The sequence below is a fragment of the Parasteatoda tepidariorum genome, chromosome 11 (genome assembly GCF_982258835.1).
Source record: "Parasteatoda tepidariorum strain Cologne lab strain chromosome 11, Ptep-v5.0, whole genome shotgun sequence".
NCBI classification, from domain to species: Eukaryota; Metazoa; Arthropoda; class Arachnida; order Araneae; family Theridiidae; genus Parasteatoda; species Parasteatoda tepidariorum.
Window position 1 is genome coordinate 46,782,717 of NC_141765.1, and position 17,952 is coordinate 46,800,668.

General features: G+C 27.2%; 1 protein-coding gene across 3 annotated transcripts in view; it reads left to right on the forward strand.

Moving 5' to 3' along the window:
- LOC107445726 (neuroligin-4, X-linked) overlaps nt 1-17,952 on the forward strand; it is a 190,165-nt gene that overhangs the window by 117,316 nt on the left and 54,897 nt on the right. For all 3 annotated transcript variants that reach the window (XM_016060199.4, XM_016060198.4, XM_087155307.1), the window contains exon 3: nt 10,755-10,940. In XM_016060199.4, the coding sequence (XP_015915685.1) occupies nt 10,755-10,940 (186 nt within the window). The remainder of the gene's footprint in view (nt 1-10,754; nt 10,941-17,952) is intronic.

A 17,952-nucleotide genomic window follows, 5' to 3' on the forward strand; every position in this document is an offset into this window, starting at 1 on the left:
TGAAAATGATTATTAGGTATTTTCATAGTAAGGTTAGATTTGCATTTTGTTAAACTTACCAATCTTAAGCTAGAAAAAAATATGGTTCATCGGTATTAGACAACTATGAACGCTATGGGATTTGTATAAAATGTGGGTTAATTTTGAACAATTTAATTATTCGTTATTTATTTACTAACTTGCACTAATTTAACACAGTAATTAGCTTATCCCTTGCTTTTTCACTTTTGACCTTAAGCCATTTATTTTATTGGTTCAAATTAATTTCGTTACATTCAAAATGGGAAAAAATGCTTAAAACGCTGTTGCATTAGGATATTTTAATTAATTTTAATATGTTTTTTTTCCAAAATGTAAGCCGTCTATACTTTAATATTTTCTAATATCAGTTGCGGAATTTTCTTCATACCAATTTTTTTATTGGTTCGTCCACACACGAGTAGTATCAACTATCTTTCACTCGGCATTTAATACTGCGTTTTCATTATACTCTATTTGAATAAAAACCAAGTTCCACTTAATATTTTTTTTACTAAACACAAATATTGAAAATAGATTCCTAGTGTATGGTGATTGCGTTGTTTTCTTGCGCACGTGAACTTAATTATCATAATTAATAACATAAACATTTGGTACTTATTGGAAAAACAAAAAATAATTTTATTCATATTAATTAAAAACAGGAATTATTAAATTGTATTTTCTGATTGTCAATTTGCCGTTGAATTTCCTGATAATTTTTTTCCTTGAATTGTTTTTTTAAATTGTTTTATTTTGGATTTGACTGCTTTATATTTTTGTTTCAGATTTAAATGCTTCAAAATAGATTAAATAAACGATTTTAAGAATTTCCTTTCAAAGTAAATACTATTTTTATTTCTGGTGGTAATATTTTTTAGTGATCACCACAAAGCTGAAACATTTAGAAGACTAGTGTTACGTCTTGTACATAGTTGAAGACAAAAAAAAATCATATTTTTCTGAATGAAATTTAATTTTATAGTTTTTTTCCCAACTGCCTAATGTGTAGGTTGTACTGTTTGTTTTAATGAGCTCTACCCACTTAGAATAAAATTAAAATTTACGAATTTTTTCGAATGCTAAATCCTAATTCCCAGCTTCAACGAGAATTACAACAAAACTCACGTTTACAACAAAATGTTTTTATTGCATCGCTAACAGAAGCAATGCTTGAAAATGCATGCCATTGTAATTGAGATTGTCAATCTAATCTTTATACTTGCACAAATTCTTCGCATTACACAATAACACTACTCAAATCATAAAGTTAAAATCCCGTTTTTTTTAAATTCATTATTATTATGCAAGTGAATTGAAGTTTGAACCTACAAAACCAAATCTTCTCTTCGCTGTCTGTGTATATAATATATATCTAACAATAAGCATTAAAATAAAGTAAAAATAAAATGAAATATGTTTTCATTTACTAAGCAAAACTATTCACAAAACTCAAGATAAGTCAGCCTATATGGTAAATAGAAGTGTGCACCGATGCCCGTCTTTGAACAGTTTTGAAATATTACAGGAATTTTTTTCCTTCAAAAAATCACGCAATCTAATTGATTACAAAATGACCTAACTTATAGCATTGCATTGTTTTCACTGAAAGAAGTTGAGAATTTAAACAATTCAGACTTTAAACATATTCATATCAAAATTCGATTAAAAAACGATTATTTTTAAAAAATAAATTTAAGTAAGTAAAACTAAAAAACTAAATTGTTATTATCAATTTAGTGATGGAAATGTAAGGATTACGAACGAAAATAATTTATAATGCCATCAAACTATCACCAACAGATTCTTTCCTTTTTTTCAAAGGATAAAATGAATTGCTTCACTTTTCTTAAACGGAATTAATATCAGCGGAAAATAAGCTTCTTACGAAAGAGGCAATATAAATAATCTGTTTGTGAGCTTCGAACATTTTTCGCCTAGAAACATTTTATGAAATTTAAACTTATTAGAGTAACACATATTTGCTTTGAGTTATTATTGGATTATTCAGAAATTAATTCTATTTTTTTTTCTTTTTGAAAATTAAAAGATTGTTTTCTTATAGTACATAAATACTTTATTCGAAACTTTGGTCCTGTACGTTTCTTCATCTTTATGGCAATTGCATACCTGCCAACTCTTCCGGATTTTCCGGAAGATTTTATTTTCATATTTGAAGTGGTAGTAATTATATACTATTTTTTCTTTTATAATCTTAATTTTTAAATGATATTGATCACCACTATTCTTACAAAAATTAAGCACATATAATAATATGCGTTACTATCATGGTTGTCAACTTAAGTTTTCTCAAATACAATGTTTTTGTTTGCTTAAAATTGAAGTTTTAATTCCATTTCAATACCACTGGGAAAAATGATAATGGAAGGGATTAAAAGTAGCTGGTATGCAATTGCATGATACAAAAGTTATAAATTGCGTCGCACGATTCCACGTTAATTGCGTTGCAGGATTCAACGCTAATTGTGTCGCACGATTCCACTCTAATTACGTTGCACGATTCCACGTTGCACGATTCTACTATATAGTTATAATTGCGTTGCACGATTCCACTTATTTAAGTCATTTTTGATGTTTTAGTCTGAAGTGCGAGGACTTTACCATTTAAAATAAAAAGGGTGAATAAAGCTAGTAATAAACCGACGATGAAAAAACTGTCGAATACGGTGGGAGTAATAGCACATCTTAGCATAAGAAGTAAAGTTTTTGGTGAAATGCCAAAACTGTACATAATCTCGCATTATTTAGGTAGAACTGTAGGTAGAACAATAGGTAGAAGTATAGGTTCAATTGTCCAGTTGATATCAATTGATGGAGGAATTTTCTATTAGAAGCTTAAAAACAATAATTAAAATGAACAATTTAATTGAAGGTCTATCAATCAACTCCGTATTTGTAGGATAATTATAACCATTGAGTATAAAATTATAACCATTGAGCAGAATATTAACTATTAGAATACACAAAAACGGTTTCATAATTGAGTCATACGAAAACAGGCTTCTGCTCCTCCCGATTTGAATAGCTTGTAGGGTAAGATTAAATGCAATCTTTGGTTTAATGGATGAAATGTAGGAAGGATATAGGAAGAAGCACCACATTATTTTTCTTCCCCTTTTAAAAATATTGCTAATGAAAAATATTGCGAAGATTATCAGAAAAATTCAATGTTCAATAAAACATTTTTTTAAGCGCAAATTTAACTTATCACCGCTTACTAGTTCATTATTAATAATAGTTAGTTATCATTAATAATAAAGGATGACAAAAAATATTAATGTAAGAAAAACTAGCTAAATGTATACCAGAAAATGACTCTTAATCTTAAAAGAAGGAAACCATCAGTGGCACGAATACCAGGAAAATGTATACCTGATAATATTCCAAACTAATCTGACAATTCTTTTTCCCCTATTAATTCAGTTACTATCAATAATTATTTATAATAACTAATAAAAATCACCTCTTTTGATAGGACGGGATAGCCTGGTTGGTAGGGAGCAGGGTCTCTGTGGTCTTTGTATGGTTTTGATAAAAATTTCTAGAGAAGCTCTAGATTTTATAAAAAAAAAACCTAAAGAACTCGTCACGAAGTCGAACATAAATATGTGATTATTAATGAATCTATTTTTCCATATGACTTAAACAGCAGTATTAACTACAAAAATCTTGCCCCAAATAAGGGCATTATTACTTATAAAATTAAAACTATTTATAAAATTAGACTTAAAGTTAAATCAAATAATAATAATAATTTTCCTTTTCTTTTTTCTAATCCGAAATTCCATGAAATCCCAAATAAATTCAGATTTATTGCTAGTGGCGTCAATAGTAACATGAAAAAAATTGACATTTGCTGATTCCTAAATGAGAACTCCACGAAATTAAAGAGAATGTACTAAAAATAATAATCACGAGATTTGGAATATCAAAAATAACGCTCAAATTTTGAAAACACCAAAAGTTTGAATAAAATAAAATTTTCTTAGCTGAATTTATTTCGGAACCCTATATACCTCCCTTCCAATTGGTAAATTTCCTGATGACGTACTTAAACTTCATAGCCTATTTAAAGTTAATGATAATTTAATCTTAGGATAAATATTCCTCATTTCGATGATAAAAAGCTGAAAATTCCTAGTTCATATTGATCTTAACAATTATATTCTATTTAATGACTGACTTTTTCACCAAAAATAATGGTACGAACAATATTTTAGTACTAATGTCTGCAATATTTTTTTTCTCTTTTACCCCAGAATATTGATATGTTAAGGCATTTCATAATCGTAATCTTCTTACAAATTCCTCTTTTCTCAGATTTATTAATGATCTTTTGGTTATTAATTTTGATTTTAGTTGGACAAATTTATCACAGTAAATTAATTCTTAACGAAACTAATTTCGGAAATCTTTCAATCCATTTTCTAGATTTAACTTTTAAAATTAATGAAGATAGACTAATTTCCTTTACACTTTTTCACAAAAGGAGAGATTTAAGCTTTTTAAAGAAGATTATCAATTCACAAACGCAACCAATGAGATTTTTTCATATATAATTACCAATCAGATTCGTTGATTTTACAAAAATAATTACAATTATAGGAAATTTCTAAGAGATAAAGATCATTTTAAAACAGATCGTAATTCGTTAAAACTTTTCTTATTCATTTTTTCAATTTCATTGAAACAAAATCATAAATTCATTAAGACAGTATTTTTTTCTCATTTCTGCTTATAGTATTAGATCTGACTTATATTTCTTAAGGTAAAAACTAACTATGATAAGCTACTCCTTATGCCAGTGGACATAATAGATGAATGTAGACATAATTATTCTATACTGATTGATCTATTTGTTAATTTAACTATTAATTTGTAGAAATTTTTAAATTTTAATTTTGATTGCCCAGTGTAACAGACAGTTTTATTTGTTTTGTTTTCTTCTTAAAGTAAATATGGATAAGGGATTTGAACTATAAACGTCACCGCCGGAGTAATACGCGAAGACTTTAATGTTGTGAAATAATGTATGAATGCAGGGTAATGTCTATAAATGACTTTCTATCCTTATTTTGAATAGTTTAATGAACTTAATTCTTTTGAATGGTTTAAGAAAACTGATCTTTTAATTACAAATTTGGTTTTATCAACTGCATTTCTTATTCTGGGTTTTGTTTCTAACATTTTTTCTAAATTTTGTTATTTTTCTTAAAGTATTTTTTCCCGGATGTCAGCACTGAATTTTAAACTACTATATTTTTACTAAAAATATTGTACGATGACACCTGAATGAATGTTCTTAATATTTTTTCTTCTTAGTAATTTTGTTAAATGTTTGATTAATATATCCAATTTTTCCTTTTTTTGTTCAATATCGGTGAGTTTGTTTTCCTTTATTTTTTTTAAAACTTACTTGCAGTTATGCTATCATTTTATTTTTTGTTTGAAGCATTAGGGCATTATAAAGAGTATTTTTAATCTTAGGATAAATATTCTTCATTTCGAAATTTGAAATTTCGAATTCGCCTTTGCCGTAAGAGAATGCTGCCTAAAGAGAGAATTTTAGCGTTTATTCAATTATTTTACTATATTTCTTTTTTATTCTTTTACATGATATTATATTTATATTATATTATATTTATATTACATTATATTATTATATTATATTATATTTATATTATATTATATTATATTACATTATATTATTATATTATATTACATATATATATATATATATATATATATATATATATATATATATATATATATATATATATATATATATATATATATATATATATATATATATATATATATATATATATATATATATATATATATATATATATATATATATATATGTAATATAATATAATGTAATGTATTATATATATATATATATATATATATATATATATATGACGTATACAACATACAATATCTTGTTTCTGATGAAACACGTTGTTTTTTGCTCTCTAAAAATAATGGAATCGATCGAAAGATTTTCGCCCAAGGCTCTTTTGTGGTTTCAAGATGTTTCTTGTTTAGGATACTTGGGTTTCTTTTCTACTTTCTTCCCTAAACATTTCCATTCCTCTTTTACCTTAGACCCTTGAGGATATATATAGGAAATAATCATGCGGCTACCAACAAAAGTATTTTTGTAACTTGAAATTCCTGGAAAAGATGAAACTTTTGAATAGAATTAAAGTTTTTTTTTATTTTAAACAAAAATTATTGGAAAAAGTTGAACAACGTTATCGATATTCAAAAAACGAGAAATATTTTCCATTTAAAACATTAATTTCTTAAGAAGCTTCCTTTTTCTTAATCAGTTTCTCATGTATTATTTTAAAGCTGATATAAATAATACTAAAAAAGTGGACTTGTTTTATCTAAGTTTTAGTACATTTGATCCATTTTTTAAGTAGAAAAGAAACCTGGAAAACGCAATAAAAATGCAATCATGGACTCAAATCATGTTGTGTATATGTGCTTTAGTTTCATTATAGTTTCTTTCTTTCTTATTTAATTTAAAGGGAAACAAATAAAGTTGTAGCACACGTTCTTACTATAAGTTTTATTTAAAATACACTGAGGGGGTTTCATTTTTATAAACACTAAACACTTTTTGTCCAATAAGCTGCTAGGTCAGAGTGTTGGTCTTAAATACTTGTGTAGTGCTGATTTCCTTTAGAAGAGCTGTTCACTATTTTTACTCGCATGTGATATTTAAAACTATTTCATATATTTGTCGGAATATGTTCAGAAAAAAATATATCAATACAATGCGTAAAATATTCGAGTACCAAAGGTGAATACATAAAAATAATTTAATTCACATTCATAAGAAAAAAAGCTTTGAAAATTATTATAATTTCTGATTAACTCACTCAGAACCCTTTTTGTGAGCTCAGTAGTTTGAATCAGACATGTGGCAGATCAATCATTACTGGCAGTACGCAAAATGTACAGTAAGCAAAGTAAAAACCCTAAATAATGTTGTCAATAATTGCGTTTAGCATGATTTCTGTGAGCATATGTTTTCTATCATCTTTGAGTTTTGAAAACTAATTTAAGTTCTTCTTATTAATCATAAATTCTAATGGAATATATCTTCAATGCGGAATATATTAGAAATTGAATATGATATTAAAAAGCAGATATTACTTTAGTGTAAGAGTCTGTGATCAGCGAATATGCCTTAGGTATTTTGCCTTATTATATGCATTTTATTTTATTACATAATTTAATTTATTATATCATGTATTATACCGATGTATTTTATTTTATTATATTTAAAGAAAACTATTTTACGAAATTTTTATTAAGTTTGCGGATGGAATATTCAGAGTTATTTATTGTGGTTTGATGTGATAGATGAATGTGAAGGATTCAATATATGGGCAGCATAAAAATAGAAATAAAGGATACCCCATAAAACATAACGGAAACTGTTCCTAAACTTTCAAGGGAGTATCAAATAAGTCTCAAATAAGTAGTTTCAAATAAGTCTGGGTGAATTAGTTCTAAAAGTAAAAAAATAAAAGATTTGTGCTATATGATCCAAAAAAAAAAGCAAGCACATTCTTTCTTATTTTCTATTCATTGTAAATATAATACGGGGGCAGCATGAAATTATCAAAAACCAAAAAAAATTGGATTGTATCAAATAACATTGAATGTGTGATAAAAATAGTTCTAATAAATAAAACACATGCTGAATATTTTCCCGATTTATTAGGTTACAAGTATTTGGAAACTAAGTTTCATTACTAAAATTACATCGGTATCGGTCATTTCAAATAATGTTAACAATCGCGGTTTAATTTTTCGCACTAAAACTTTAATTTTGGTAAAAGTAATCTTTAAATATCCGATATTTGGAACCCGAAAGAAGTAATGCTCCCATTATTTCCGGTTATTAATTTACGTCCCGTTACAGTCGAAGGAAATCTAAGAAAACCGTGATTTGTTTTCGTCTTATTTGTCACACTCTCCCACTACACACTTCAGTAGTCAGCACAGAAATTATCTGGGTGTAATTACTTTCTTCTACATCAGTTCACAATCTTGCACCGGATCTTAACGAGATTGGAGTTCAGGAAGTTGGAATTTGTTGAATGCTTTAGTTGCTGCTTACCAGTCCACGGTTCGATCTGCACTCGCGAATCAATGCTTCCGTAGCTTAGGGAGTCGAAATAGAAACGATTTCTAGTACTCGATGAAAACCACTAGCTAGAGCTTATGTGGCTTTCGTCCATGCAATTAATATTGTTAAAGACACGTGAGTTTATTTGAGATGCGTTATATGCCCAACAAATTAAGGTAGGAGTGAATATATCTTTCATTGGAAAGCTAAGTGCTTTCTTTTACGTCAGCTATTTAGCTTCATTTTTCTAGCAATAAAGCTTTTAACTTTAGATTTGATTTAATGCTGTGGGATTTACGTAATTAATAAAATATACTTTTAAATAAAATAGACTAAAACGGTTTTCCAATTAAACGACACGTTTAACTACATTGTTTTATAATAACGTTTGTTTGTATCTTTGATTGCAAAACCGGTCCTCTCCTCTATTTTTTTTCTTTTTAAGTTCTGGATATTCTATCAAATGAATGGAGAAAACTGATCAAATCCCACGTTTTAAATGCGTTTGAAAATCTCCGTTTATTTTACAGTTAAAATTGTCAAGTTCGACCAAATCTTGCTTACGCTGAGTTTCAAAATCAGGCATCTCCTTGTTCGCCAAATGTCGCTTTTGATCAAATTTTTTTTTATTATTTGTTGCTTGGTGTTACTGTGTCTTGGTCTATGACTCTACTCATAAAGTTTCTAATTGAATTTTTTCTTTTTTTTAAGTAGGGAAAATCTGTGGAGTTATAGTATCTCCTAACAAATCTAAAAAGAAGAAACTTATTGTTACGTGGTGGAAAAAAAGTAAATATATATATATATATATATATATATATATATATATATATATATATATATATATATATATATATATATATATATATATATATAATGTTTCAGCAGCTATTACAGGACATTACTTAAAAATTTCTTAAAATAGCCTTACTGACTCAGTGGTTAATATTAAACGCTACCTATTATGCTGCAACAAATTCGATAGCCACTCGAATTTGTTTTTTTTTAGTTATATAGGAATCACATTATTCAATATTATGAGTTTATTATTTTTAAGTAAACTTTAAAGTGTGCTTTGATTGCTATAATTATTTTTCGTTGGTTGATTTTCCTGAAGTTATCACAAAAAAGTAATTTCACATATATTTCACTTAAACAATAATTTTAACTTTTGTTCAACACAATTTTATTGAACTAAATACTTTGGACAATTTGCTATTTTAAAAAATCAGTATTTACATTAAGTTTTGATAAAATCAACTGGCCAACTAAACCAAAGAGTTTTGGTTCCTTATCTCATTCATCTCAAAATCAGGTTTCTATGATTAATGATCATTTTGGAGATTGTTGTTTGTAATTGAACTAGTCATTTCTTCTATAATATAAATTCAATAAATCAGAAAAACTTCGATTCCATTGTTTCAAACAAATGAATATATGTTAAGTCACGCAAATTTTTACTTCACACAAGTTGAATTTCGCTTTCACTATTCGTTATGGCTTTAGATTTAGTTAAATAATTATTGCAGTAAAAACTATTTACAACTGCAGATTTCTATAATTAATTAATTGTACCTTGAATAAATTAATCTGAAAAAATTTAGCCATCTTAATTCATTTTAACACAGGACTACATACAGACTATTTATGACTCTTTGTGAAGGAACGATTTTTACGTCGCAATTTTTAAATTTATATATATATATATATATATATATATATATATATATATATATATATATATATATATATATATATATATATATTTGAATGACTCTTTCTCAGTTTTGTCAACGGTAATAGAAAACGCGATATTATATTTCATTTGAAAAGTGATTTGATTTGCATTTTAAAGACACATCGGCCATTACCAGATTGTTTTCTGACTTGTGTCACTAGTAATTTAAATTAGTTTACTACCCCTTGAGGCACTCTAATTGTATTTTAAATATGTTTGAAATTATCTCCCGAAATATTTTAATAATAAATAAATCATATTTCTCAGGAGGTAACGTAACACTCGATCAATCACTTGAGGTTATTTACTAGTGCACTACATCAATGCAAATGAATTTAACTAGATATAGAGCTATTTTTAAGTTTTGTCTAGCCAGTGAAAATACCGCGTCTGAAAGTTCTGTCCAATAGCATTATTTGTCTAACACTCAAGTCTATTTAATGTACTTTTCCAGACATAGGTACTGTTAAACAGCTGACGCTTAAAATTATACAGTTAGAGTTTACAGCCTTTTGCATTTTCTTATGGTCATTAACTAAGTCTAACTGTTCAATATGAACGGCTAATTTTAAATCTGCCCTAAAAATCTCAACTCGCTGTTGTATTTATTGAAAAATATAATATATTTAAATTTACTCAAAATTGGTAACATTTATTCAAGTTTGGTAGACTTATACTTTTATTTACTTAATTAGTTTATTACTTTTGCTTAGAAGTGTAATTTAACACGCATAGTTTTTGTCATTTGATGATGTTTGTTAATGTACTATACGTAATGAATGGAAGTTAATGTTCTAAAAATCTGATTTTTATTCTTAACAGGATTTCTCCCAGCCATGGAGACTACTTCAAGAGGTAATTACGGTTTGATGGACCAAATAGCAGCTTTACGTTGGGTTCAAGAAAATATTGCCCATTTTGGAGGAGATCCAAGAAATGTTACTTTATTAGGTCATGGTTTTGGAGCGTCATGTGCTCATTTACTCATGTTTTCACCAAGGGCCAAAGGTACGTTCATTTCAAAATTCACATGTCCAGAACTATATGCGACGACACATTTATCATAAAATAAATTGATTAAGATTTTGTTAAATATCATAGCTTATTTTATCTAAAAAAAGCAGAACATAGGTTACTTTTTTATTGGAGATTTAAATTGGTTGTATATTTCGTACATTGTAACTGTATCGATTATATAAATATTCTACATCTATTTTTTTTTCTTATTGGAATACACATTTACGTCTAACATATCCAAGTGGACATTTCAAACAGAATTTAGCTCCGAAATATTTTTTTTCGAAACAAAAAAACGTGTACAGTTTTAAAAGGCTACTTTTCATGGAAGTCCTGTGAATAACACTGGGGATCATTTTTTTTCATATTTATACAGGCACTTGAGCTTGTCAAATATGGGTAAGGGGACTTCAAATCTGAAACTAGTTTCGCTCGAAAAATGACATTAAAATGACATTTTTATTTTATTTTTTGTCGAAATGGTCAAATTTAAAAACGTTATTTATAAGAAGGATTAGCGCAAATGTTGTAACAAACGTCCAGAGAAGGTTCCCCTAATATGTCCTGATCAGAAACACATGAAGAAACATAATCAGGAAGCACCCCTAGAAGCGTATGAAGACTTTTCCAGGTATGGGTTCACATAAAGTTTTATTTCTGATGATATGTCCTAACTTCCCTAGAAACCTGTTGGAACATGTGTGCGACCCCGTTTGCCAGCAACTTGTATCTGCAGTCAAAAAACGGAGTGAAATGTTATTTAAACAAACTGTAATTTGGAGAAAGAAATCGATATCAGACTTCAAATCAGTGATACCAAAGTGTCTGAAATCTGTTGAAAAATCACATGCGACAGAGAAAGAAATTATTACTTCGTTCAATCAGACATTGATTTTCAGAAAGTATTCACTATGGTTTAATATAGCGAATATATTCAGTAATTTAATAAATGATGACATATATTCTAATAAATTTGATATATATTTACTATAAATGAAATTGCAAATGCTTAGTTAAATCAAATAAAAAATATCCATGGAACTTCCGTTACAATTTTGTAGAAAATTTTACAAATGTATTATATGAGTTATAAAACATTTTATGTATCTATATACGCAAGATCTTGATTAAATTTTCTAATGGTAAAAGCAGTCGGAAATATTAAGTTTAAAAAGGCGTGTTCTAAAAATTCTTCTCTACCTTTTGCACTACAAACCTCAAACTAACTGCAAGGAGAACGTTTACCCAGAAGACCAGGATTTCTGTTACTTTTAGGGATATTGGTATTGTGATTAAGAACTGTTTAAATTATGTCGTTTAAGATACATTTTTAATTACGCTGTATTTTAAAACGTAAGATATCAGATATCAAGGCTTAAAAAAATTTAATTTCATATGTCTGCTATATTCTACAAAATACTTGCTCGAAAAAGACTTCTACTGGCCCAAACATTGTTTTCGAATACATGTTAAAGTAAAAATGTTTGCATATATTGTTAATCTGTCAAAAACATAGTATTATGAACATTGCATCTATATTAATTACTTTTATTCTAAACATAAATCAGAAGAAAAAAGTATTTTCAAAAAAGACTAATGATGTATCAGATACAATAAAATATTAAGTATGAATAAGTATTAACGGTATAATTTTGCATTGATTATTGATTGATTTGCACGATTAAGTAAACGCAGAGTATTATTATTGACAAAGAATTATTATTATCACAAATATTTGCCATAACCGAAAAGTACAAACCTTTCAAAATATTTCTTTCTTTCAGTGAAAAAGTATGATTTGGGCTATTTTTTATCGACTGATTTTTACTCAGCAATAAGATTTTCATGAGAAAAATTCTTACATTTTTTACAAAATTTACAACTGTCAATACTCGGTGAAAACTACATTTGTACATATACATATTTAGTATAAAATAATTTTTGTCTTTTCGAAATTAATTTTAGTTATAATGGAATTCTAATAATGCGGACAAATATAGTGAGGTTTTAATCAGTACACCTTCTCTCAAAGGAAATTAATCAGAGCAAATGCACTAACTATTATCGCTAAGAAATTAAAAGGAATTCGTGATTTAGCTCAACGCTAACGAAATCGAGTTCTTACTACGAAATTGAGTACAAAAGCTCAGTGTACTTATATTTTAATGCCTAAGGACATTTTAAATTAGATGAGAATCTTTTATAATGTCGTTAATTGAATGAAAAGACTGGATTAAACTTACGTTTGGCGATCCTGCTATTATTGAACGGAACCGTTAAAAAAGTTTAAAAATAAATAAACAAATCACAGGGAAAATTACAATTACAATTACAAATTACTGGATTCTGGACAATTGCCCTACTGAATGGTAATGACATTTCTGGTTAAATTTTGGTTTATGAAATCAAAGTATGCGGTATTTAAACCTTTCATTTGGTAATTTCTCCTTTCATATGCTAGCGGTTTACCAGAAATTCTGCATTTCGAAATTATAGTTCTTATTACCACACAGTTAGTGAAAAATACAAAACAGAAATGTAAATTTAGACGAATAAATGTTTCTCATACCATACTCTATGGTATCATGATAAAATTGTCAAATTTTAAAACATTTACCCAATTTCACCATAATTATAAACACCATATTTCATTACTAATTTTACCAAAACCATTACCAAAACGCTTTGGTGTTCCCATGGAGCCAGAAACACGGTAATCTTAACATATTCTGGTAGTTTTGACCACACTTTATTTTCTTGTAGTAAATAGACAAGGAATAATAATATAAAAAATTTAAATATAAAAAAATAAAATATATGAATTGTAAGATAACAATCATTTAAAAAAATAGTTTTTTAACCGATGCAAATTATGCTAAATTTTTCAATGAAACAAGGAAAAACAAACTGGTTAAATAGTATATTTATCATTAGTCTTTAGAAGAATTTAATATATTAAATTAAGTTTAGTAATATTTATGTGTAAAAAAGTGTACTTTTTCTGATACTTTACAAATTGATGAATATTAAATGTAATAATTCTGTCTTAGGAACAGATACAGTTGAGAAAATAATAATTAAAAATGTCTTTCCATTTAAATAGGCTATTCAATAAATAAAAATCTTGGGTGGTACGTTTACATAGGGTAATACATTGAATTGTATTAAAAAATTGTGTTTATTCTACTATTTGGAAATTCTCGCATAATTTGAATCTTCCAAATTTGAATTTTATTCGCATAAGAGTACTTAGTTTAATTTAAATAAATATGCTTTGTTGCTGTTTCATCATGGCATAGTGTAAGATGTCTCTCTCCCTCCTCATTTTTACATCTTTCAATATTGCAAAATTCATGTCAAATAAGTTTCTTGGTGAGAAAACAACAACAAAAAAGAGGAAATGAACTATAATGTTTATTTAGAGCAGTGATAAAAAATCTCGTTCCAAAATCTTTTTGTTGATGGAAAAGAATTGTTTCGATCTTATTTTTTGAAATTGAAATATATTCATGCTTATTTCTTCAACCGTCAGTCGCCTCACCTGAGAATTCGAAAGGAAATGAAATCATAACAATCATGAAAGAATTTGGTGTTGAAAGGTACTTTCAACAAATATATTCACTTTTTTTTGTTGGCATATTTTTATACAAATGTGTATTCGTTTGCTTTGTAGACTAGAAAATACTTTGTGATTCGTTTCATTTTATTTTATCATTTTCTCTTAAAATAACACTGCAATATTTATTATGCATTTTGCTATTTGCTTGGAATTCAAAATTAAATATCTTGGAACAACAAGCGTCAACCTGTTCATTACAAATAAATTTCTTCCAAAATAATGAAAATCATCTTCTCGCAATTTCTTCAAAATTGCAATCATTGTGCATGCAAATTTCTGCTCAATATCTAGCAATATTTTGCGTTACAGAAATGTATGATGTTTGATATTTTGACGAAAAATAGCGACGTAAGTAATATTTTTGGAATAAATCGGAATAAATCACATTTCGTTATTTAGCAAGCTGAGTCAATTTATAATAACCTATCAGAAAGCAGCATATAATATTTTTAATTACAGAATGCATTTGTTTTTTCTTTATAAAATAACAAAATCGAGAGAAAACTGGTTTTGTATTATTGCTTTTAATCGCAAATGGCATTTTTAAAGTAATTGGTATACAGATAACCCTATGCATTATTATTACTTTTTAAATATTTCACGTAAATTTATTTGGAACATATTTTCTACTTTTATGCATACATGCTTAAACAACTAAAATTTGCACTATTAAAAATTCCGGAAAAAAAGTTCCGACACACGGAATGCCGGTACTTTTTACCGTGAAATTTCACGATACAATGTGATAATCCTTAATTTTATCAGTAATATTTACTGTAAAATCACTGAATCACTGTACTTAAATTAATATTACTGGTAAAATTAAGGTATAAAATGCTATACAAAGAAGTGGATTTTACGGTAAAATGGTCTTCACCCAGATTGTCAGTACTTTTTATCGCAATTAGATTTGAAATGGTTTACAATGTAGATCAGTTTAATATCAATAACTTTCTAGAATAGATAGAAATTTATCTCATTCAAGTATTTTAATTTAAGTGAAGCTTTTCAGAGGTAAAATCTTACCTTGAGTTTTTTTAATTATCAAAATTTATAACGTATGTAATAATCTTCTAGAATTATTACTATTATTATAAATTTTAAAATGTAAGTTTTACGGAAGACTTCAAAACTCAAAAATTTAAGTGCCTATTTTTTTCATTTTTGTTTCATTTCATATAGTAATATTTTCTTAGATGTTGTATTGAGCAATTTTGTAAATCTTGTGGGATATTTAAAATTGTCAATATGCAAAAATAAAAATTTAGAAACGTAAGTTTTATAAAAAAAATAAAAAATATTAAACTGCAGAGAATTTCCTTTTATATATTAAAAACTAAGTGAGAATGTGCTTTTTCCATGACTTCGACAAGATGAAATTGTGAAAAAAGGCTTTATGGATTAAATTGTGCAACAATTTATGACTGCATTTATAAAAATCGCATATGCTACATATTGCTCAAGTCTCCAGTTTTTGCTGTAACTTCTAATAAAGTACAAATTTTCGAAAGTGATCTTTGCTTATTAATACGTAGCCTAAGTTTTCAGAACAGAAATATTTAAATGTTACAAATCCTTAGAATATGGTCAACTTTAGAAATATGTTGAAACATATTTTTTTCCGGAAAAATCCTGGAGAAGAAAAAGTTATTTTTGTGCTATATTAGGAAAAGCGCGTGTATGTATATGCGAAAAGAGCACAAGTGGTATTAATTGTGATATATTTCACGTTTATAAGTTTTAACCAAAGAAAAACAATATTTTCAGGAACTACAATATATTATTTTAATAATGTTTTGGAAATATAAAAAAAATCGAAAGGTTTGGTTAAACGTAAAACAGTTTCACCGAAAATTGTCTTTATTAGTATCGCTCTTGAAATTTAAAATATAATCAGGAGATTTGCAAAAAAATAAATAAATAAATAAAAAATGAAAAAGCGAAGAAATAAATCAAGTATATTATTTTACCAAATGTGTTTTACACAGCTATTTTAAGAAATATATCGAATATCCTTGACAATAATGGAAATAAAAGAAAATTGTCTCTGTGAATGTCTAGGTTTAAAATTTCCTAAATTCAATTTTTGGGAGTATCTCATTACAAAACTCGGTATAGCTTTTTGATTCTGTCAAGTAAGGAAAAAAATTGTATAATATTGGTAATCAGAATTTAAAACGTTTATAGAGGGAAAAAAGACAACATTTAGCGTTGTATAGTGAACATACAATTCTGTAAAAATTCTCCAAGATCTTAAAACATTATTAACGTATACTCATTCAAATGCATGCCTAGAGCATAATTAATTTTGAACTCCCACGAAATTTTTAAAAATGCTTGAAAAATAAACTGCTTAAGATTGTCCCGGTTATTTTTAACCAAGATACCTCAAATTAATGCAACACTGCTTGATATAAATTTCACGTAAAGTTTGATTTTTATTAACTTACCATGATAGCTAGTGATTAATCGAAAAAATTTTAAGGAAACTTTCAAATTTAAAAAAAAAAATACATTGTCGTTAGCACATTCCATTCTTCACCATATAATTCATTTATTAATGACTCTGGTTATAATTTATGATCAGATGACACTTACCTCATTTATAACAAAGCGAACTGCTTCAAACTCTCATTATTTATTATTTCGTGAAACAAATTATTCTTATTCGGGAAAATACGTGTTAAATAACACCTGTGTTTGGCAATTAATAAAATAAAACTAAAATTTGAAAATGTTTATGAACTCTTTTTTTTCTCATTCCTCTTGCAACGAGAGATTGTAGTCAAAGATGCTATTGTTAAATATCCACCGTTATATCCACCGATGCACATATACTCATTTCTAGAGGATGGATGTGAGTAAAATTTAGTATATACATTAAATGGACCAGAAGGAAAAAGCTACTATGAAAATAGTTCTTATTTCGATCAATAGATGACGCTTTTGACTTATGCAGTTTTGAGCAACTGAAGAAACTATAGTCACAGCCACGAAATAATTGTGCACTATGCTGTTACAGAAAGAGTTGTAAATGACAATTGCTAAACTTGAAGAGACCATAGAGTTAGAGGCAAAAGCACATGAAACTGACAAGCATAGCACGTTATGCAGCCGTAATAGACCAAGAAACACTTTGTGTCTATGTTAAATTCTTTTAAATGCATTTTAAACAAATTTATAACAAAAATAGAAAGCATTTTGGACTTTTACTATCATTAATGATTTATTTTATGCCATATTATTATGTTTTCTCTTCTTTATGTGCATCTCCCACCTGGCGGACAAAACTTCAGCTATTTTTAATTGCAGATTTCTTTATCTTATTGTTCATGTATCATATACACCAAGTTTCATCTAAAAGCTGGTACAAGAAAGGATACC